Source organism: Octopus sinensis, linkage group LG8 (assembly GCF_006345805.1).
Source record: "Octopus sinensis linkage group LG8, ASM634580v1, whole genome shotgun sequence".
NCBI lineage: Eukaryota > Metazoa > Mollusca > Cephalopoda > Octopoda > Octopodidae > Octopus > Octopus sinensis.
In genome coordinates this window covers 93,619,019-93,644,124 of record NC_043004.1, presented here as the reverse complement: position 1 = coordinate 93,644,124, position 25,106 = coordinate 93,619,019, and the positions used below count along the sequence as shown (strand labels likewise).

Sequence of the window (25,106 nt, the reverse complement as noted above, 5' to 3'; positions counted from 1 at the left end):
TACTTAATCATCGTTATATGTTTTATCTTATATCTAATCTTTCTATAATATGTAATTTTCTAGTTGGTATAATTTAATTTTTCATTATTGAATTGATGAAAGGTGGGTTTTTTCTAATTTATATATATATATATATATAAATTACATCAACCATGTCAATCTGAATAAATCAATGGTATCATCATGCAACCTATCATTTAGTAATTTAAACTCGGCACAATGAGTTAAAGTTTCCAATTCAGTAATATTTAGTTAGTCTAAGGCTTGAAGTTAAGTACTAAATATCTAAGTTTCAGTACTTCAAATTAATATTTATGAAATTTTATTTTCAGATTTCTAGCCAAATCGCATGTCAAGCTGATGCAACTATTCTAATGAGGTTGCGTCTTGATTTTTTGCACATCCTCTGCAGCCATGAGCATTATTTCCCATTAAATCTGCCATTTGGAACTCCGCTTACACCATCAGCTCCATGCAGTCCATCTCCTAGCGTCACTAGTACAAACTCACAGATGTCTTATGCCTCAACAAACACTTTGACTGATAAAGGAATTTTCTTTGACCTCACAACTGAGTTTCGACAGCAGCATTTCCTTTCTGGGTTGGTCCTGTCTGATTTAGCCTCAGCTCTAGATACAAAGTGAGTATCATTTAACCCTTTCATTACCAACCCGGCCAAAACCAGGTCTGGCTCTGAGTTCAAATGTCTTATTTTCATAAGTTTTGAATTAAAATCTTCCACCAAACCTTAGTCACAATTTATGTTTGTAACACTAGCTTAATGATAACTAAGTTATTTTATTAAATTCTTTGTTATATTTAAATTAATTGAAAGAAACACAGAACATCTCAAAATAAATACAGTAACGAAAGGGTTAAAATTTGTGACTGTTTAAGAACAATGCGTTATTTTAACCAAATTTTGACAAAACCTTTAAATCTCTAATATTAAAAAGAAGACCAGTTTTGAATTCAGTTCATCATGCTTTGTGTTTCTTGTTTCCAAAAGACTACAAGGCAGTCGGTGAACTTTTATATTAGTGATTTGGAGGTGCAATGGCCCAGTGGTTAGGGCAGCGGTTTCGCGGTCATAGGATCGCGGTTTCGATTCCCAGACCGGGCGTTGTGAGTGTTTATTGAGTGAAAACACCCAAAGCTCCACGAGCCTCCGGCAGGGGATGGTGGTGATCCCTGCTGTACTCTTTCACCACAACTTTCTCTCACTCTTACTTCCTGTTTCTGTTGTACCTATATTTCAAGGGGCCGGCCTTGTCACTCTCTGTGTCACGCTGAATATCCCCGAGAACTACGTTAAAGGTACACGTGTCTGTGGAGTGCTCAGCCACTTACACATTAATTTCACGAGCAGATTGTTCCGTTGATTCGGATCAACCGGAACCCTCGTCGTCGTAACCGACGGAGTGCTTCCAAAAAAAAAAAACAGAATATTTGAGCTGGATACAACCGGTTTAAATGCTAAAGGGTTAAGGGGGATGAGAAGTTTTGGCACAACCATTTTGGTACCACATATTTGGAATTTCTGAAACAAGTAAAAGAATAAAAGAATATATATATATGCATACATAATATATGTATATATATATATCATCATCATCATCATCGTCGTTTAACGTCCGTTCTCCATGCTAGCATGGGTTGGACGGTTCGACCGGGGTTCTGGGAAGCCAGAAGGCTGCACCAGGCTCCAGTCTAATCTGGCAATGTTTCTACAGCTGGATGCCCTTCCTAACGCCAACCACTCCGTGAGTGTAGTGGGTGCTTTTTACGTGCCATTATTTTATTATTTCATTTTTTTACTTGTTTCAGTCATTTGATTGTTTCCATGCTGGAACACTGCCTTTAGTCAAACAAATTCACCCTAGGAGTTATTCTTTGTAAGCCTAGTACTTATTCTATCGGTCTTATTTTTTTGCCGATCTAAGTTATGGGGGTGTAAACACACCAACATCAGTTGTCAAGTCATGGTGGGAGGACAAACACAGGCACAAACACACACATATAAATAAATATATATATATATATATATATACACACGCATACAATGTTTCCATCTACCAAATTCATTTACAAGGCTTTTGTCAGCCTGAGGCTATAGTAGAAGACACTTGCCCAAGGTGCCACACAGTGGGACTGAACACAGAACCATGTGGTTGGTAAGGAAGCTTCTTACCACACAGGCACACCTGTGCCTGTATATGATATATATATATATATATATATATTATATATATATATATATATAATATATATATATATATATATATATATATATATATATGGATAAAACTTACTTGGAAGAGGATGCATGTCGTTCAATCGTATAATAATATAATTAATATGCATATATACATATGTATATGTACATACTTACATCTATACATATATATATATATATTATATATATATATATATATCTATATATATATATATATATATATATATATATATGGATAAAACTTACTTGGAAGAGGATGCATGTCGTTCAATCGTATAATAATATAATTAATATGCATATATACATATGTATATGTACATACTTACATCTATACATATATATATATATATATATATATATATATATATATATATATATATGCATATGTGGGCACAGGACGTCATGAAACATGTACAACAAAAAAACACAAAATACGAATACATGGAATATGAACTATTTTTCAAACAATGTGAAACTCAAATGGAAAACAAGACAAACAACATAAAGAACGACCCTTCATCAGTTGTTGGTTGTTTTTCTACTCTCGTATTTTGAGCTTTTAACAATAGCGTATGCTTTTGATAAAACAGTTGCTCCTGCAAAGCAAATTAAATTCTTAAGGTGATGCCCCAACATGGCCACAGTCTAATGACTGAAAGAAGTAAAAGGTAAAAAATAGAGATATTCGACTTCATCAATGTTTGAATAATCAATATTTGGTTTATTTCCTTATGTTTTATTCTACCTCATGTTTGCTATTATAATATAATGTCTTGCAGCTTCACAACAATCCACTACAAGGCCATCAATGTCATACGTAACCTCCTCTACAACCATGACTTGGACATTCGTTATTCAAACCCAGAAATCAAAGCTCGCCTGGCAGCCCTCTATCTGCCCTTAATTGGCATTGTCATTGATGGACTGCCTCAACTGTATGACCCGAACCTAACCAGCCGTTCTCGTAACTCCTACCAAGACGAAGAAGGTGACCGAATCAACCAACATGTTGCTATGGCGATTGCTGGTTCGAGTGTTTGTGAGAGAGTGTCGAATATGAATTACAGTGTCCATGAGACTGAAGTAAAAGTAGGTGCTAATTGTTATTCTCAACATTAATATCATCATAACTAATTAGTACCACTGTCCTTAAGACTGCTATCACAGCTGTCATCCTGATCACTGCCCATCACCACCACACCCATTATCATAGAAGACACTTGCCCATGGTGTCCCACAGTGAAACTCAACCTGAAGCCATATAGTTATGAAACAAACTTCTCAACCATGCTTATGGTGCTTAATTACATTGCTTTACATTCTGAGTTCAAATCTTATGAGAGGTGGAAGGAGCAAATTTTCTTTCAACTTTATGTGGTTGATAAAACAAAGGACTAGTCAAATGCTAAAAATTTATGTAATTAAGTATGCCCCTCTTTCAAATTTGAGGCCTTGTATCAGGTCATTAAGAATGGAATGTCTGATTTTTTTATACACCAAGTTTGACAGTCGTTAACTCTAATGTTTTATCCTGACAATTCTTTGTTTTACAACATTGAAGAGTTACATCATAACTTTTGAAATGCAGTTCATGGTGTCTGATTATATTGTGAGTTTTCTCTTATAAATCAATTTTTGTGAACCCATGGATAGATAAAAAAATTTGTGTTGTTTATGAATATGAGTTCCATTGTGGAACCAACATATCCCAGACAGCTCAAAACATGGTGACTTCACTCTTGAAAATCAGCCCCATGGTAGACCTGAAACCAATGATTAGCTGGAAACTGTAGTGGAAGCAGATAGATCTCAAACTATGCTTGCGTTAGCAGCAAGGTTTGATATTTCAATTCCAACTGTATTGGACCATCTGCAATAAATTGGCATGATAAAGAAGCTTGACAAGTGGGTACCACACAAACTGAATGAGCATCAAATGACACATTGTCTTGACACTTGCTGCTCTTTGTTGTCACAACATAAAAGCAAACTATTTTTGCATTGTATTGTTCTACAAAGTGGTTGGATAGAAACAAAGTACCAAAACACAATCCAAAAAAGAATATTCACCCCCCAAAAAAAGCTAATGGTTTTTGTTTGGTGGTCCAGCACTAGTGTCATCCACTACAGCTTCATGAGACCTGCTGATAAGTCAATTACAGCAGATGTATACAACCAGTTGGATGAAATGATGAGTGAACTTGCAATTAAACAATTGAGATTGGTCAATAGGGACAGGCCAATTCTCTTGCAAGACAATGTTCAACCACATCTTGCACAAAAGAACGCTACTCAAGTTACAAGATCTGAACTTGGAAGTACTCTGTCTTCCACCATATTCACCAGACCTTGCACCAACTGACTATCACATTTTCCAGGCATTAGACAACTTTTTGCAAGGAAAAAACTTCAAATCTGAAGAAGATGCAAAAACAGCCTTTTGTGATTTCATCACCTCTTGCTCTCCAGAATTCTTCACTGCCGGCATATATAAGCTACCGATTAAATTGCAAAATTGTGCTTATAATTTAGGTGCATACTTTGATTAACTGCATTGCTTTTTGTTGAGATAAAGTAAAATAAATTTTCAGTTCAAAATTTCATTCTTAATGACCTAAGATCATTGTTAATAATCATTATCATCCCATCATTATCATCAAAGACCGCTTGGGTTTTAGGGGACAGACTATTTATTGCTTCTGCAAATCTAAAAGACTACCACAGATATCTACCCATCTATAACTTCTCAGACAATATCTCTTTACAATTTGCTCATTGTTTCTCTCTTGAATCCTGTCTAAATTTCAGACCAGAAAATGTATGCTGAATGCTGACGCCACTCACAACCTCCTGATCTGTTTTGTGTGGGTACTTAAAAATGCAGATTATGCCGTTTTGAAAAGCTGGTGGTCAGACCTACCACTTACACGCCTTAGTCGTATTGTGGAGATTATTTATTTTGTGGTTTCTAATTTTGAATACAAGGTAAATTTTTTTTTTCTCTTTAGTTGTTTTGCATATTATTCTTACTCTTCTTCTTATTATTATTAGTTTCAAATTTATCTTCAAGTAACCTTTTATTCTAAGTAGTCTGCATTTTGTGAATAATAATTAGCAAATTGTTGAATGTAGTTATCTGTAATTTAGTTTCTTACTGTGCAATTAGATTTTAAAGATTTTGCATTAAGTACATTAATTATTTTTGTTAATTTATTTTTTTCCTATCTCATTTCATCTTAATTTTTTTAAAATATTAGATAAGTTCTTGACTGGAAATCTTTTCTGTAAACTTTTCTTTTTCTGATACTTATAATAGAATAATGAATCCAGTTGATGGAATAGCTACAAGGTGTGTGTGATTCAGTCCCAATGATTGGCACCTTGGGCGAGTGTCTTCCATTATAGTCTCAGGCAAACCAAAGCTTTGTGAGTGGATTTGGCTGATGGAAACTGAAAGAAGCCTGTCGTTATATATATATATATATATATATATATATGTGTGTGTGTGTGTCTTTGTGTTTGTCCCCCATCACTGCTTGACGACTGGTGTTGGTAGTTACATCCTTGTAACTTAGCAATTCTCCAAAAGAGGCCGATAGAATAAGTACTTAAAAATAAGGTCTGGGGTGGATTTGTTCAAGTAAAAACCATTCAAGGTGATGCCCCAGCATGGCCACAGTCAAGTGACTGAAACAAGGAAAAGATAAAAAATATATGTATCCTCAGTATTTAATGTCCATTTTCCACGTTTGCATGAGTCAGATGAAATTTGCTGAGGCAGATTTTCTATGACTGGATTCCCTTCCATGGCCAGACCTGTTTTTGTAGAATATTGGAAATGAATGATGCTGCGACAATGCTTCCATGACAGTGACTCTCATTTACATTTATCATGCAGTATCAAGACAGAGACAAGGAGATACAAGGATACACACATTCACACACAGAATCATATGGCAGTAGTAGAATTAATTAAAAAGAAACCCATTAACACCATTTGTGTAACGTGTGTGGCAGTAGGCAGATAGGATTCACAATCTAATTACTCCCAGATCACTCTCAACTATTAGTCATCTCAATCAGGACTGTCCAAGAATAAACAGTAACAATAATAACAACATTCCACTTCAAATTATTTCTAATCCAGTCCTAATAAACAGCTGTGTGGAGGCGCAATGGCCCAGTGGTTAGGGCAGCGGACTCGCGGTCATAGGATCGCGGTTTCGATTCCCAGACCGGGCGTTGTGAGTGTTTATTGAGCGAAAACACCTAAAGCTCCACGAGGCTCCAGCAGGAGATGGTGGTGATCCCTGCTGTACTCTTTCACCACAACTTTCTCTCACTCTTACTTCCTGTTTCTGTTGTACCTGTATTTCAAAGGGCCGGCCTTGTCACTCTCTGTGTCACGCTGAATATCCCCGAGAACTACGTTAAGGGTACACGTGTCTGTGGAGTGCTCAGCCACTTACACGTTAATTTCACAAGCAGGCTGTTCCGTTGATTCGGATCAACCGGAACCCTCGTCGTCGTAACCGACAGAGTGCTTCCACAATAAACAGCTGTGAGCCATTTGTTAACCAGTTGTTATGGTTATCTGTATTCAGTCCTGAATATAGTTTTTTTTATCATTTGTATATGTCTTTGGTCAAAGATTTATTCAAATGGTTTCCACCCCCCCATCCCATCTTCACCAAAAGATACAATACATGTACTAATCCTGTGGACTTCAATCTTAAAAAAACAGAAACTTTTTTCTCTCAGAGAAGTCAGATTAGTTGAAGAAATATTTCCAGTCAAGGTTTTGAATACAACTGTTTGTTAATCCGTTTGTGTTTTTGTACTTATTAGTAATTAGTCATTCTTTTCTCTATTACTTTCTACTGTACACATGAATGATCTTATCTTAGTTTAGATTTCCACTATTGTTAGTTAATCTTATTATATTCACAGTCATCTTAAATATTGAAATTCTTTTTTTTGTTACCTTTTTTAGTTACTTATAGTATACACATGAATGTTTTAGTTTTCCTTTAGAATTCTGTTGAAGTTATGGATGATTAATATATTCTATATTATAGCTTAAGTTCTATTGTGGCACATGTTACTTGAAAGTTTAAGTACCTTCTACATTGCTGTGTGTTTTTTTTGTTTTTTGTTTTTTTTTATCCATGGTTTGATCTGAAGCAAGGGGTTATGATAATGGCTTTTACAAGCCTTCTCAGATTAGAGAGGCCTGTACAATTAATGTTCTTTTGAACGCCTGAAATTTAGTGACTATAGGAGAACCATGGGCCATGAGGATATTCCAGAGGGCTGACACTTTGGGAAGGAAAGGTTGGGTGTGGTAGTTAATGCAGGGCCTGGGACATTGGACATAATATAAGAGAGATCAGTTTGTTGGGTGAGTCTGAGTGAAGGTAGCAAGAGACCAGGTATCTCTGAGAAGTTGAGGTTACTGCAGTAGGATTAGATGATGCAATGTACTGAGACAGCATGTCTGCCCACAAGTGATTGGAGGAATGTGCTGTTTCATATAGCATCATGTTAGCTTGCTTCTTGAAAATGAATTTGGTGCACCATAAAGAGAAGGAAGTAGTTATGTTTTACTGATAAATTAGTACTTTACAGCATTAAAATAAGTTACTAGAACTGAAGACACTAGTGGTGGCTTACGTCATGGAAGAGTATGTGTAAAGTGAAATCTGCTAGTGACTTGTGAGGAAGAAGAAAAGAAAATTTTACATTTTCTCCCCATAAAGAACATTTCCTGAACTTTAGATTGCTAACATACTGACCACCACTAGTCTTTTGAAATACAAGTAATGTTCTTTTATCAATTCTACAGACTGGCTGTATTCTAGCCTCTTGAGTTATACACATGTATTCTAGCCTCGTAAGTTAGGCACAAGTTAGTTAATGAAATCCTCAAGCAGATTCAGTGTAACTTTGTGTGACAAGAGTGGCCTTTGTGATCGCAGTGCAGACCTTTATCAGGCTTTCCCATAGTTTCTATCTATGAAGAAATACCAAACCACTAGATGTGGATTTGAACTCATGATTTGTGAGTATGTGAATCCAGTTGAATTATAATAGAATTTGTTGAAACTAGTGTTTCATATTGTTTTGGTTCTGACCTTTCAGCTAAAAGGAAAATTTTCTTCTCTAATGCAAATTATTGAAACACAAATGAAAACTTTTGTCTTCAAATAACTGGGTAATAGTAATCCAAATTTCAAAGGCCTTACTCTCTCCTGGCCCCCTTTCTGAATTCATTGATATCCTGGGCACTTAAAACAACATCACAATACCAATCTGGAACCCAAGTAGAGTTATGGATTTGATGCTCTGAGAAACTTATATGGTGATGACACAAAATTCTAAACTGAAATTATTTTAATTTGTAACTTAAAAAGTAAAACTCATTTTAAAAAACACATATACATAGCAATGTAGAAGTGTATATTCTTCCATCCATCTATCAATATATATAAATTATGAATATTAAATGTTAATTTGATCTAATTATGTTTGCTAATATATTTGATTAACCTGAGGATTTCATTTTCAGAGATTTATTTATTTATATTTTTGTTACTATTGAAACAACTGTAGCCTTACATTGCATGTATTTGAAATTGTGGCTTCAACTTAGTCTAGTTTGTGTTGCTCTTCTTCTTTTTTCTTTTTCTTCTTCTTTAATTGTAATCATTTAATCAATCTTTGAACTTAGTAATACCTACTGATAGCCAGAGCATTGATCTGTCATAAACATTCTTTGCTGATCTTAAAGTCTTTTTAATTTCAATTTAGCTATTAATGATAAATGTGTGTTTGTGTAGAGAAAGTTTAACATTTGTTTGATTTGGATTCAACCATTTTCACTTCTCTCTTTAAATCTTGAAATTAAGTTAACTAATTCTTCTGCATTATTTTCTTAATTTCTTATGAATTTTTCTCTCACATGTTATTAAGCTTTGTTTTTAGTAATTGGGGAATTTTTTCTTTCAGTAAAATGTTCTAGATGGGACAAATGTCATAGAAAGTGGCACATTTCATATCAATAGCAGAGTTTGCTGTGTTAAAGACCTTCTCGATATAAAAAAAGAAAGAAAAAAACTGTGTTTCTGAAATTCCTGTTTACTATAACCCGTGCATTTTAGAAGTAAAAAAATTGTTGATATCCACTTACATAGATTATACAAGTTCTGAAGAATGCACTTAATGTAGAAAGGATCTGTTTAAGCAGTTCTCTACATTGACCCTCACCTTTTAAAATTTATATTGCTCCTATGTGAAGCATTTTTATTTAAATTCTAGTTATACCTTCTGCCCTCTCAGCCATTCATCTGAAATCCTCAATGTCTCTTGATCTTTGTAACTCACATTTTAGAAACACTCTTTAACCTGAAGTAGATATTATGATTCACCTATTGGAATCACTGAAGATTAAATGTTACACTTTATGACAATTCTTGGTCCCACAGCATCTTATTGAAATATCTTCTAATATATTTCTATAAAGAATGAATTAACTTAAGTATACTTCTGTGTGTGTTTGTGTTTCTTTGTGTGTGTATACGTTTTTACTTTATATGTATCCGTATGTAATATAGGACACATAAATTTCTTGGTAGTTTTTCTTCTTTTATTTTCTTTCTTTCATTTTTTCATTTTATTCTACATTATTAGTCGTTCTCCAAGGTGTAGAATGGTCTTTCAGTTTATAGTAGAAGAAATCTAACTTCATACAGAATTCTAATATTTCTTTGATAGGACAGAAAAGCCCTATATTTTAGAGGAAGTATAATGCAAATTATTTCATTCATACTTTTCCCAATAGCATTAAATAAAGCAGTTAAGTGGAATTACCTCAATAAGAACGAAACACATCATGGTCATGGCTTGTGGTAAACTTAACCTTTGCTTTACTGCCCCTTTTTTGTTTAATTAAACACGAAGTTAACTTTAGTGTATAGAAGGGATATGTTTAATTGAAATGGTACTTTCAAAGCAGGATCACTCTCTGTAAGGTTTTAACTGAGGCAGTGAAGTGTAAAACTAGATACCATATGTTTTGTATTTCATTTTCTTTTAGTCCTTTCAGGTGTAAACTATATTTAGCAGTCTTTAAGTACAAATTTAACATTCGAAACTGCTTCAGGCTTGAGCTATAAAGATGAAAAGAACAAATAGTTAGTGCTGTAAAATCTATTGAGTAATACTTTCTATTGGAATATGGTTGAATACATGCTGATTTCTATCAGCATGGAACCTTGGGTTCCAGAAAGTCAACACACACACAGGCATGCATGCACATGCAAATATATGGTGTTTGTGATATTTTCCATATATCTTGTACTGTGGGACACTCCATTCAACTGTGACTGGGAATCACTGTGAGTTTGGTATCTTCTCATGATATCACTCCTCCCAGCAAGGAAAAAATGTTTGGTTTGTTTTGGTCCTTTTTGTAATATATTTGCTCTCTCTACCACCCATGCAGCAACAGTTTTCTTTTACTACTCATGAGGATGTGTTCTTTGCTCAAAACTTGGCTCAAACTAGTCAGTAAATTTAACTAGACTTTGTATATTTTTCTACTTAGGAAACTGACTCATTTTACACCTTTGACATTATTTTACATCACTAACCTCGTGTTCATCTTTACATTTACTCATTTGACTTGTTTTGTTGTGTTTTTTTTTTTATTATTTAAACAAATTTTTATGATTTCCAAATATAGATTGCTTTGCTATTTTGTTTAATTTTGGTTACTTTTCTTAATTTACTTTTCCCAATAACTTTGATTTTCAATAAAAAAAATTCAAATATTAATTCCTTCTGACTCTCTATCAACTCTGCTGTTTATCAGTATGTCTGTGTACTGTCAAAATACCGGCTTTGTTTTTCTCTATGTTGCTTTCACTGTTAGAAGAAATATTGTGGCAAAGTCATTCATTCAGTCAGTTTGTTGTTAAGCAAAAGTTGGCTTATTGTGTTTTTGTCTATTGAAAGTGTTATTAAATTATTGGAAACCCTTCTCTCATTTATTTTCCATTGAGTAATTATTTGTATCTTTAGTTTTTTCTCACACCCCACTTTCTTTCTCTTGTTCTCGTTTTGCTTTGGTTTTTTTTTGAGATTCCTCCCACTCTTTTAATATCTGGTGAGATACCAATATTTTTATAGAATTTCTCTCTTGCAGTTCTCTTCACTCTTCTGTTAGAATCTAAACTTTTTCATTTGTTTTTGTCTAAGACAAATATTTATTAGGTCAGTGTAAGCTGATTGAAACAAAACTCCTAGTATATCATTGGTACTAATATTTCAATATTTCACCAAGTGCTTGACTAAATACATTGTAATATTCAGTTTTCTCACACTTGGTTCTAAATTTAAATATCCTGTCATGTAATTTAACTTTTATCAATTGGGCTCAATAAACATGAATTAGCAGAGTTATTAGAGCATTGGACAGAATATCTCCCTGTATTTGTTCCAACTGTCTACATTCTGAGTCCCACTGAGGTCAACTTTGTCTTTCATCCTTTCAGGGTAAAAAAAAAAAGACCAATCCAAAGTAATGGATTAGCAGAACTTGAAAAGTGTCAAACTTGATGCTTCTCAGTATTTGTTCTGGCTCATGGCTTATCCCACTGTGCCCCATCTGGGTGGTAGTCTTAATCCATCTTCCCAGTTTAAAACCATCACATGGTGTCTTTGGTGCCTTTAGCAGAATCCACTCTGTTACAAGCATTTGGTCCATGTCTCCTGTCTGAGTATCTTTTGCCTTACTGGTCTTAGAGGCTCTGTTAGACCCATGGGCACTACTTCCCCTCCTGTCTAAAAGGTTAAAAAAAATGTACCAGTGATATACTGCAATTAAAAGTCAATCACACCCCTCTCTCTTACCATAAATGACCTTGTGATTAGGTGCAAAATTATTAGCAGGATTTTCTGCAGTATTACATTTTGGGTTCTTCAATCTCTCAAAACTGTTCCAAAATATGATGTCCTGGATGTTGATGTTTTCTAGGCATGCACCATTTTATCTGCCAGAATTTAATTTTGAGGTGTTTTTCATTTGTTTGGGCTTTTCTTTTAAGGTCTTTTCCTCCCTCTCCATCTCAACTCCTTAATAGTGTTTAAATAGTATTTTAGAAAAGTTGTGGGCCTCAAATCATTCTATAGTTGTTTTGTGTCTTGAAGAGTCTCTGCTGGTGTCATTCATGCAATGTTTGGATAATTTTACTTACGTTTCTTAGAAGTTTAGTTAAGAAATTTGAAGTACTTTTATAGATGGTGTCACTGGTAAGTAAGTCCTTGATGAGTTAAAGCCATAAACTGGCTTTGATACTCCTAGTTTAGACGATTTTAGTTAAATAGGAACGGCATGAATGTTGCAACTTGTCTATCTTACAATCTTCCTTTTAGATACATTTGTCTATCTTATAATCTTCCTTTTAGATATATTTCCTAGAATTCCTCACATAGGACTTACATTGAATGAAACCAGAGAGAGAGAGAGAGAGAGAGAAAAAGATATCTGTATACATATTTTCATATTGAAGGACTATGACCAGTACTGAGATCCTGTTCCTGTACTGAAACAGAACTAAACAATTCATGCAATAGAAATGGAGAAAATGATGATAGTGACAAGGAATAACTGGCACCCCATCGGTTACAACGATGAGGGTTCCAGCTGATCCGATCAATGGAACAGCCCGCTTGTGAAATTAACATGAATATGGCACTCGACAGGTACATGTACCCTTAATGTGGTTCTCAGAGAGATTTAGCATGACACAGAATGTGACACAGCTGGCCTTTTGAAATACAGGTACTAATCATTTTTGCCAACTGAGTGGACTGGAGCAATGTGAAATAAAGTGTCTTGCTCAAGGACATAACATGTCGCCAGGAACTGAACTCACAACCATGCAATCGTGAGCTGAATGCCCCAACCACTAAGCCACACACCTTCACCAACAAGGAGTAGGAAGATGACATATATGTATATCTTCTACATATGGCACACATTCTCCACATATATACACAAGTCTTTCATGTGTTTTATATGTTACTATCGCAATCATTATCATCATTATATCCTTAAATCCCTAAAAATGTTTTAGCCCGAAGGCCGCGGCCAATTCATAAATTGCTGCCTACTTGGTGATTACTTAAATCTTGCTACACCCATTGCATTGTCACCCCCTACAGACAAGGCATGATATTCTACTTGCCCCTTTCCATGCAATTAAAACAGCATCCAGCCATAAAAAGATCACCTGTTGCAAGCACTTAAAAAAGAAAAGCATCGTTGTAACAAGCTAATGTCAGAGTCTCTATGTGATGACCCAACCACCTAGAGATAGCAACTAAATCTCACTGAAATCACATGATGCTGTCTTTAAGCATTATGGAAGGACACATTGGATAATGTCATTGTTACACATGTTTAAAAAAGCTGAAAAAGACAGTATGGTCACTGCTTTAATCATAAGTTTGCTTGATCAGAATTGATCAGGGGCTAACCAACAACTGCTACAGTGAAACCATCATGATATCACACACATTACATTTTTTGCTGTCCATTTACTTACATTTCAGAGATTTTATAGTTGATATCATTCAAATCTCATTTGGTATCAGGCCTTGCCTTCTTAAAAATAAAAAGGAAAACTACTCTGGATAATGCGGTCATAGATATACTTTTATGTAACTGAAGACAGCATGGCCAAAACTAGAATTTATTTGATGACTTGTCTGTCAGATATGGGGTGCATCTTGGAATTACGGCAGTAGCAAGAACAACAGCTCTTAATGTAACATCGGAACAATATTCAAATGTTAAGTTTTAGCAAATGGAATATTTCTATCCAAGTTAATACTGATCATTGAATGATAATCAAAAGTGACATATAGACAACTGTTCCAGTTACACACAAACATGTTCTTTCATTCTTCAAATAACTGGTTATGGTATTCACTCCTGCGAGGATTTTATCTGTTCAGGTTTAAAGATGTTTAACCCTTTCATTACTGTATTTATTTTGAGATGCTCTGCGTTTCTTTCAATTATTTTAAATATAACAAAGAATTTAGTAAAATAAATTAGTTATCATTAAGCTAGTGTTAGAAACATAAATTGTGACTAAGGTTTGGTGGAAGATTTTAACTCAAAACTTATGAAAACAAGACATTTTACCACAGAGCCAGAGCCGGGTTAGTAACAAAAGGGTTAAAGAAATTTTGTTGAGTATGTATGTGTGCTTCTGTCTCTAGGTATGTCTATGTAAGATTTTCATAGATTTCTGCATTGCATGTTAAAATTCTGTATGAGGTAGGCAGGATTAACTATAGCTGAGGAAGAAAAGATTGGTTATTGTTGGAACATTTGGTTCACTGCTTGTCTTAGACCATCTTCTCATTATCTTGTTGTTCCATTGTGACTATACTTTACGGTCTGATTTAAACATTGACCTAATACTTTCCAGGGAAGCTTCATTCTCGAGCAGGCTACCACTCCTCTCAAGGTTTGTGTCTCACTCAATCTCTCTCTCTCTCTGTCTCTCTATCTATCTCTTTCTCTCTCTCTCTACAAAACCTGAATGTAGTCCACCATCACCTCTGCTACATTTTGATCTCTCTTTCTTTCTCTCTCTCTCTCTCTCTCTTTCTCTCTCTCATGGTATCTGATCTCTTGTGTTTCTCAGATAGAAACAGGAACACCCTGCATGCTACTGTTTGGAATAGCTTTGATCATTTGCAATGTGTTTAGAATCATTATTTCATGGTTATGAAAAAAATATAAATCTTTAAACATAATCATATTTTCATCTTTATTTCCAAGACAATCAAGTGTTTTAAAATTCCATTTCAGAACCAAAATTTTGATCAATTTCAAAACTGTTTAATGCGAACCTGAAAGTAAAATTGTAGAATTACATATTTTCATACACATTTATTTAGTAAAAGAATTCTTAACAAGAACCATTATGTAATGCAGATTCTTGATGTTCACTATTAAAACACAAACACTAATCCTGAAACTGTAGTCCTTTCCTCTCCTCACCTTTAGAAATATTATAGTGAAAGACAAAGGTAAGGAAATAATCTATTCTCAAATGTAGAATAATGCTGATAGAGCAGCAGAAACAGGATAAAATATCTATATTTTGCAGGAAAATTTGTCAGTGGCCAGCCATGAGATTCGAACTTACATCCCTGTGATTACTGGTCAAGTGCTTTACCATTAAGCTAAACTGCCCACTGACAAATTAACCTGCAATTTTTGAAATTATAAATCTAGCTTTATAAGACACTGTATGTTAAATTCAAATTATGATAAATGAAAACAAGCAAAGTTTGCTTTTAGAAGCACTGAGATGTATTGAAAGATACAGATAAAGAAATGATTTATTCTCGGACCTAGGAATAATGCTGACAGAACAGCAGGAGCAGTATAAAATATCATATTTTGTAAAAAAAAAAAAAAAAAAAAAAAAAAAACACTTGACTGGTAATCACAGGGATGTGAGTTTGAGTCTCATGGGTGGCCGCTGACAATTTTTCTGCAAAATATGGATATTTTATACTGTCCCTGTTGTTCTTTCAGCATTATTCTACGTTCGAGAATAAATTATTTCTTTATCTGTATCTTTCAATACATCTCAGTGCTTCTAAAAGTAAAATGATTACATTCATCATAATTTGAATTTAACACACAGCATCTTATAGAGCTAGATTTATAAGTTCTAAAATTGCAGATTAATTTGTCAGTGAGCCATTTAGCTTAATAGTAAAGTACTTATTCTGCATTTGAGAATAAATTATTTCTTTATCTGTACCTTTCAATACATCTCAGTGCTTCTAAAAGCAAAATTTTGTTTACATTTATCGTAATTTAAATATTATAGTGTTATAATATTGTTTAACCCTTTAGTGTTTAAACCGGCCATATCCGGCCCAAATATTCTACATGTTTTATATTCAAACTGGCCATATCTAGCCTCTCACACCTAACCTATAGTGACACTCTAAAAATAAACAATCATATCATTGAAACCTCAAAGCTATAACATAATGCATGGTTAATTCAAAACGATTTCAGTGAAAAAGTATTACATTTAATAGAGAAATTTGAACACCAAAGGGTTAAAGGTAATATCTTTATTTAAAAATGGATTAAATAAAGCAGGACTCCAGCACAGCTATATCTAACCGAATTAGTAAGAGAAGACAAAAAGTGTAACAGATATGGCAAGACATGTTGATACTATGCAGTATTGATTTGAATGATGTATCACAAATCAATTAGAGAACCTCTATGTGGTCATTCAACTTGCTAGAAGTAGCAGCAAAATCTCCCTCACACATGCACACACACACATAAAAACATTTTGTGTTTACGAACACAATAAAAAATACTCAATCAAAAAAAAAGAAATAGGGTTTATAGATATATTTTGAAGTGGAAATATCACAAATTAGAATTTTTAGCTTCAAGTTTCTGATCCTCAGGTAACACATATATGCCACACTCTTTGCCAAAGCACCCTATTCCACTTGCCCTTTTTTACTCCACTAAAACAGTAGGCATATATGTCAGTGGTATGTATGTATCTAAAGAAAAAGAAAGAAATTAGTAGAACACTATTTAGAATTTAATATTGTATTAAATCATTTTAGTGAGAGTCTGTTTGAAGAATCAGTCACCAGAAAGACACACACACACACACACACGCAAGTATCTGCATAACATAATTTAGATGTATCAGTCTTATCTATTCTCATTGTTCTTCAAAATTCCATTTTTGCAGACTCCCAATGAGGTAAGCATTAAGTACAAATGTCTGCTGCTAAGATTATGCTAGATCAATATATTATTATTTATTTTTTAATAAAAAAATTATTATTATTATGATTATTAGCTTTTTTTTTTTAAATTCTGCCTGCTTTCATTGTTAAATTGATAAATGACTCCGCTATCATTAAGTCTTATTTAATCTAAATATTTATTATGTTTGCAATCAATATAAAGCAGACAGGTATACTAAAAATGTACAAAATATAACATTATCTCTAAAAGCCATTCTGCTATTTAAACCGAATCAGTTTTTTTTTTGTTGTTTTTTTTTTGCCATATTTTTTTTCTTTGGTGATGGGTAATAGCTTACTGATTACATTATAGAGCTTTTTTTTATTCTTTTGGTTTCATTGTCAAAATACAAAATAATCTTGTTTCAAAGTATTATTCAAAAATGCAAGCATTGATCATCTATAAGTTCCACTGTAATCATAAGTTCCAAAGTATAAAACCCAAATTGTCTGCAAGTTCTGTGGTTATCATATTTTGTTGGTTTGGTTTAGATATGGATTTGGAAGGCAAAGCAAGCAAGAACAAAATATATATGAAAGCAGCTAGAACTAATTAGTGTATGTTGATAATATAGAGTTGGTACTTACTATAGAATAGTGTTGTTGATTAGTTAGTCTGTCTCTTGTTTGTTGTTTCTTTAGTGTATTGATAATGTTTTGTAGTTTTCTAGTCAATTGCCAACTTTGTAGTCTCTCCCATCGTTCCCCTCTATGTTACTAACCGAAGCCAGTCTTTCTTTTTTCATTCCTCCTTGTAGTTATGATGGATTCTGTGCGTGCGTATGTGTATGTGTGTGGGAGAGAGAGGGAGAGAAAGAGTGATGGACAAATTGTAGTTCTAAGTAAAGCATTTATTTACAACCTGATTTATTGCTGTGGTTTCATTGGTGTGAATGTGTACTCATATTTGTGTGCATTATGTAAGCAGATCCTGTGATAAAGGTTCATATCCCATTTGAGTCATATCTTTATATATAAAAGTGAGGTTGTGTGCTGTCTGTCTCCTACGATTTAGATTCCTAACTACTCCCACATTTTGCGGTGCAGTTTAGCCAAAACCAGGTATCTTATAGTCATGATTCATATCGAGCCCTTCTGGGTATTAGCGCACATCTACGATGAGTCTACGATTTAAAAAAATTTACCATCAATTTTTCCCATTTTTTAATGCATTTTTGGCATATATAAGGGAAGTAGCTCTCTAAAAATTTATTATTAAATCTCAGAACGTAAAAAGCTACAGTAACACCCCACCCTTTGTGGTTAGCCATATTGAGATGGCTATTATACTTTACATCTCTAAAAATGCTTATATAGTTATTTCCCTTACAAACCCGAGCAACGCCGGGCGATACTGCTTGTCACTTCTAAATCACTTCCATATGCTTAAGAGGCTTCCTTTGCAGTTATATCTTTGGTTCCAGGTTTGATCCCAGTGTGCAACACCTTAAGAAGTCTACTTCACAATCTAGTGATTCCAAGTTCCATCCCATTCTGTGACACCTTAGGAAGGTGTCTTCCACCATATCTTGGATCATTTCAGACTTCTTGAATAACATTGAGTTGATAGAAACCACATGGAATTTCAGCAAATAAATTGCACCTGTTCTTGGACCAAATATTTAATCTTTCTCCTGGTTTAACAACCACCTGTCAGTGGGTGCCTTAGTGAAATCCCCTTTGTTTCAAATATTAGGGCCAGTTCTCTAGTCTGAGTTTGGATCTTTTCTTAATTTTCTCTCCACTAGTCTTGGAGGTTCTATCAAAAAATTGTCTTCTTCTGATAACTCAGCAACTCATATAATATATTCAGATATATATAAAGGTTTGCTACAGTTACTCCTTATGTTTGAAGAAATAATTGTATGATCAGTATCTCATCTATACTTCTAGAGCACAATCACTTACTGGATAAAGTTTTGAACTACCTGTTCATTACTCCATATCCACTGTTGTTATCATTTCTGTGCAGACCATAGACACAGACAGTCACAACCTCTCTCTCTCTCTCTCTCTCTCTCTCTCTCTCTCTCTCTCTCTCTCTCTCTCTCTCTCTCTCTCTCTCTCTCTCTCTCTCTCTCTCTCTCTCTCTCTCTCTCTCTCTCTCTCTCTCTCTCTCTCTCTCTCTCTCTCTCTCTCTAATGTGTGTGTGTAGGAGTGTAAGAATACATGTGAGATTCATTTTGGATGAGAGTCCCCTAATTATCCTGGCCTGCATTAGTTACTGATCCAGGTTTTGATAAAGGGCTGCATGTGGTAATTGCTTTGTGTTTGCAGCTCAACCCACAGGAAACCCCTCACATACACAAACACACACATACACACTGCCACTATCTGGACATCATCAACTACAGGAGGTCTCACCAGTTCTTGATTAGGTGTTTTACTCAGAGTTTTATTCCTGTCTGAGGGTTCTACTTAATCTTCTTACAATTTTAGGACCTTTACTACTAATGACCCCTAGTTTCATTCTCTGTAATCTTGCTAACATCAGGTTTGCATCACATGAATGACATTGCCAGAAAGTTCTTCTGTAACACACTATCATACAAATAGGTTCTCTTCTAAACTTCAATGATGTAAAATTGCTAGCTTTTTCAGTAACAAGTGCTTGTCAATTGCTCACATGATATTTGTGTGTGTGTGATATAGTTACACACACACACACATAATTTAGAATGGGTATGTTATATTTCCTAATTCTTTAACACTGACTGACATTAAAGTTAAACTACATATATATATATATATATATATATATATATTATTAATGAAAATTTCAGTTAGTTATGCCATCATTGGACAGTTCAATGATGGCCTAGCTGGCTGAAGCTTCAAAGTCACTATCAATATCATTCTTGTTAAGTAATAATAATAAATCTGTACTCTACAAAAAGTACTGAGTAATCCTTCAGTCTAATGTGCAATTGTTTTTGCTGTAACTTTAACGTAAAAACAAATACACATGTATCATCATCATTTAACATCCTTCTTCTATGCTGGCTTGAGTTGAATGGTTTGACAGAAGCTGGTAAGCCAGTGCACTGCACCAAGTTCCACTGTGTATTTTGGATTTTTATTTCTGGATGCCCTTCCTAATGCCCACTACTTTACAGAGTGGACTGGGTGCCTCTTATGTGGTACCTGGTACCTGCACTAGTGTGGTCTGCTTTAGCATGATGTTTTTCAGCTGTATATACATAGAAGCTGTATTAATACTGAATGGTAATCTTTATACTCTACTTAACCCTTTTGTTACCATATTTCTGTTGAGATGCTCTGTATTTTTTTCAATTAATTTTAAGCATAGCAAAGAATTTAATAAAATAATTTAGTTATCATTATGCTAGCGTTAGGAACATAAATTGTGAGTAAGGTTTGGTGGAAGATTCTAATTCACAACTTTTGAACTACAAGATGTAAAGTATAATAGCCATCTCAATATGGCTAACCACAAAGGGGGGGTGTTACTGTAGCTTTTTACGTTCTGAGATTTAATAATAAATTTTTAGAGAGCTACTTCCCTTATATATGCCAAAAATGCATTAAAAAATGGGAAAAATGATGGTAATTTTTTTAAATCGTAGACTCATCGTAGATGCGCTAATACCCAGAAGGGCTCGATATGAATCATGACTATAAGATCCTGTTTTTGGCTAAACTGCACCGCAAATTGTGGGAGTAGTTGTGAATCTAATCGTAGAGACAGACGCACACAACCTCACTTTTATATATAAGAATATGCTCAAATGGGATATGAACCTTTATCAACCGGATCTGCTTACATAATGCACACAAATATGAGTACACATTCACACCAATGAAACCACAGCAATAAATCAGGTTGTAAATAAATGCTTTACTTAGAACTACAATTTGTACTACAGAGCCAGACGCAGTTTCTGCTGGGTTGGTATCAAAAGGGTTAACATGAATGTATTGTTAGGACACAATGATACTGCAGTATTTGCCTTGAGAGATCTTCCCATATAGATGTAGAGTGCTTGTGCTTTTCAGACCTACATGTCTATATGAGAGGATCTCTCAAGGCTAATTCCTAGTAATACGGCATTCTAACAGTAAATCCATGTTAAGTAGGATATAAAGATATACGTATATATTTTTTATCGTGGTAATATCATTTATTGTTTATTATGCATTTTCTTTTGAAATCAACATCATAATCCATTGTTTAATTCAATATATATATATATATATATATGTATGGTTGTATATATATATATATATATTAAATTAAAGATAAATTGGATTAAATCCTCCTAACTCTAATTTTTCCCTGTAAGTTTGGATTACTCCCTAATATTATATTATTATTATATATATATATATATATATATATATATAGGTGGCTAAAACTTGGTTTTGAACCATGGTCATTCAAGTTTATTTTTCTTTTTTTTTTGTAATAAGTTTCCATCACATTTATCATGCGGATTTTAAGACAATTTCAACATAGCTCATATATATAGGACTAAGTTACTTGTCTGCTAAAATTTGCTTATTTTATGTACTAATTGCCAATTATACAAAAGCATATGAAAGTGTGTGTGTGTATATATATATATATATATATATATATATATATATATATATATATATATATATATATACATACATACACCATATATGTGCATGTATGGAAGTGCATGCTTGAAAATAATTTGCATAAATATTTCATTTCTCTTATAACATTGCAAGCCTGTTCTGTGTGCAAAGCTATTCCAAACTGTAGTGTCTTTTTATTTATTTGTATATATTTAATTTCTTTGTCTCCATCTTTGTCAACTACCATGACAGTGATGATGCTAACGCTTTCTCAGTTGTTTGTTCTGCTTTTACTCTAAGAAATAATTCTGTCTCGTTTACTTATTCTTTGTTTCTGTGTTTTTTTTTTCTTTTTTTTTCATCTGTATACTACTACTACTCTCTCTCTCTCTCTCTCGCTCTCTTTCCCTCAGTCTTTCTCTCTCTCTCTGTCTCTTTTTGTTTCAATGTCTTCTGTTTGTCAAGCATCTTCAATATTGCTCTTCTTTACTAACCTAATTTTTCAATTGACTCAACAGGCTTCTTGATAAACATATAGAGACAAGTCACCACTAACATTAGATCTGCTCATTTCTTTTTCTTTTAAATTCTTCTTTTGCATGTCTGCTTTGATTCATTTGAATTCGTAATTAACAAAATCTATTTTTATGAAAGAAATTTATTTTTGTTTTTTACTGATAACATTAAACCGTTTTTCTATTTTAGTCTTTGTTATATATATATATATATATATATATATATATATTGTTCATTTCTTGTTTGTTTTCTTTTATTATTATTATTATTGTGACTATAATTAACTATTATTCATTAATGGTGAACTTCCAGGGAAGGATGGAGAAAATAAACCTTGCGGTGTTTAGTTTACATTTTAAGTTCAAATCCTGTCAAGGTTGATTTATTTCCATCTTTCCCTTCGTTAATAAAAGAAATACTAATCAAAATATTAGTGTTGATTAAATCAACGGTACCCCTCCCTCAGGATTTGTGGCCTTGCTGTGTAAGAAACCATTGTAATTATCATCGTCATCATCACCATCATCATCATCGTTGTGTCGGTTTTTATAAACTATTTTTACTAAATAATTTGACGTGTGGGTGGGGTGGATGAGTGTTATGTATATTTTGTGACTTTATAGTTTGTGTCTTTCTTGTTTGTTAATGTTTGTTGCTGTTCATGTATTAATGTCATTAAGTTACTGTAATGGTTTTGTCACCACCCCATCCCTAAATAAAGACCTCCTTCGGTCACGAATGACCATAGGATTGCACCTAGAAAGTTCCCACTCCAAGGTATAAGTCCGGGCAAGGTTGTTTATGGAAGACCGGAAGTCGTCCATGCATACCAACCTCCCCTCTCCGCACCACCAAAGGGAAAGGCAAAGGCCGATACAGCTTGGCACCAGTGACATCATCATCGTTTAGCGTCTGCTTTCCATGCTAGCATGGGTTGGACGCTTCAACTGGGGTCTGGGAAGCCAGAAGGCTGCACCAGGCCCAGTCTGATCTGGCAATGTTTCTACGGCTGGATGCCCTTCCTAACGCCAACCACTCCGTGAGTGTAGTGGGTGCTTTTTACGTTCCACCGGCACAGGTGCCAGACGAGGCTGGCAAACAGCCACGATCGGATGGTGCTTTTTATGAACTAATTTCTATAGCTGAATGAACTGGAGCAACGTAAAGTAAAGAGCAATACTAAAGCCTGGTCTGGAAATTGAACTCACTACCTCATGATTGTGAGCCTGTTGCTCCAACAACTGATCCACGTGCCTTATAATATTTAGTTACATAAAGGTGGTGAGCTGGCAGAATCATTACCATGCCAGGCAAAATGCTTAACAGTATTTCGTCTGTCTTTACATACTGAGTTCAAATTTCACCAAGTTCAACTTTACCTTTCATCCTTTTGTGGGAGGAAAGTCGATAAAATAAGTACCAGTTGACTACTGGGATCAGTGTAATCGATTTCTGCCTGAAGTTGCTGGCCTTTTGCCAAAATTTCAAGCCATTATTTAGTTACATACATTTTACTTTTTTTTTTTTTTTGTTACAATATTTCTGTTGAAATACCACAACCTTTGTTTGTTTCAATTAATTTTGAAACTAACAGAGTTAATGAAAATGACTTTGTCGTTATTAAGCTGGAGTTTGAACATAAAGTGACATGAAATTCTGATGGAAGCATTTTTAAGATCATTTTAAAACTAGGAGTTTGAATCATAGAACCAGGAGCAGTTTCAAGTGCGTTAGAATCAAAAAGACTCAATTTTAAATTCAAATCATGTTAAAGTTTACTTTATTTTTCATCCTTTTGTTTTGTAGTCAATAAAATAAATCATCACTCAAGAACTACATTGATTTTATTCACAAATCTCTCCTCTAAATTCATGGCTTAGTGCCTATGTTAGAAATTATTATTATTAGTAGTACAGATGATGTTATTGTTATTATTATTATTATTATTATTATTATTATTATTATTATTATTATTAAGGTGGCAAGCTGGCAGGACCATTAGCATGATGAACCAAATGCTTAGTGGCATTTCTTCTGTCTTCACGTTCAGAGTTCAAATCCCACTGAGTTTGAGTTTGCCTTTCATCCTTTTGGGGTTGATAAATTAAGTACCAGTTAGGTACTGGGTTTGACGTGATCGACTATCCCACTCCCTTCAAATTCCAGGCCTTGTGCCCAGAGTAGAGAGGATTATTATGATTATAAACAATAACTTAATGACTGCAATACAAACAAGGCCAGCAACTCTACTGTGGTGATTCTGTGAAGTTTATTATTGATTGTTTTTGTATTGTCTTTGTGATGATGTTCCCGATTAATCAGATTTGTATTTTCATGGGTGACATCGGGCCGGGTGGTTATTCTGTCAGTCTTCAAGCATGACTCTTAACACCCTGTTTCAACTTGAGGCATTCGCTGTACATCTGCACACCAAGTGATTCTTGTTGTGGTATTTTGAAATCCTCTCAAATACTTCCTGGTTCTATCAAAAGGTTTCCTACTTACACATTAAGGCTAACCAGGTTAGAGTGGTGGGGTATTACTAAAGATAGTTCCTCCTAAAGCATAGCACAAAACATGTACACTTCATCTCCTTCTCTCATTTTATGCACACACACACACACACACACACCTCATATAGACAATCATATGGGAAATTTCTCTCTGGTTATGTACATATTCAGAATTATGTGGTCATTTTTCTTTAACCTATTTGCCACACTATGTATACATTTGCACAGACTCTGTTAAATATAATGTTTATATCAGTGTCAACTCATGTTTCAAAATGCACTCCTTTGCTAAGAGCTAAGGAGAGTATTTTAAAACCAGTATACATGATGCAATGCTGGTGATGCTTTAGAAACACGAGATAAACATAGGTCAGTGTAAGGATCTCAAA

General features: G+C 34.1%; 1 protein-coding gene across 12 annotated transcripts in view; it reads left to right on the top strand.

The window, feature by feature from the left end:
* Window positions 1-25,106, top strand: part of LOC115215058 (dedicator of cytokinesis protein 7) — a 213,939-nt gene that overhangs the window by 114,142 nt on the left and 74,691 nt on the right. For 8 of the 12 annotated variants that reach the window (XM_036505609.1, XM_036505610.1, XM_036505613.1 and 5 more), the window contains 4 exons: window positions 333-640; window positions 3,016-3,325; window positions 5,045-5,221; window positions 14,740-14,778. In XM_036505609.1, the coding sequence (XP_036361502.1) occupies window positions 333-640; window positions 3,016-3,325; window positions 5,045-5,221; window positions 14,740-14,778 (834 nt within the window). Of the gene's footprint in view, window positions 1-332; window positions 641-3,015; window positions 3,326-5,044; window positions 5,222-14,739; window positions 14,779-17,064; window positions 17,077-25,106 lie in introns of all 12 variants that reach the window. The other 4 variants (XM_029784198.2, XM_029784205.2, XM_036505614.1 and 1 more) reach the window with 2 other exon arrangements.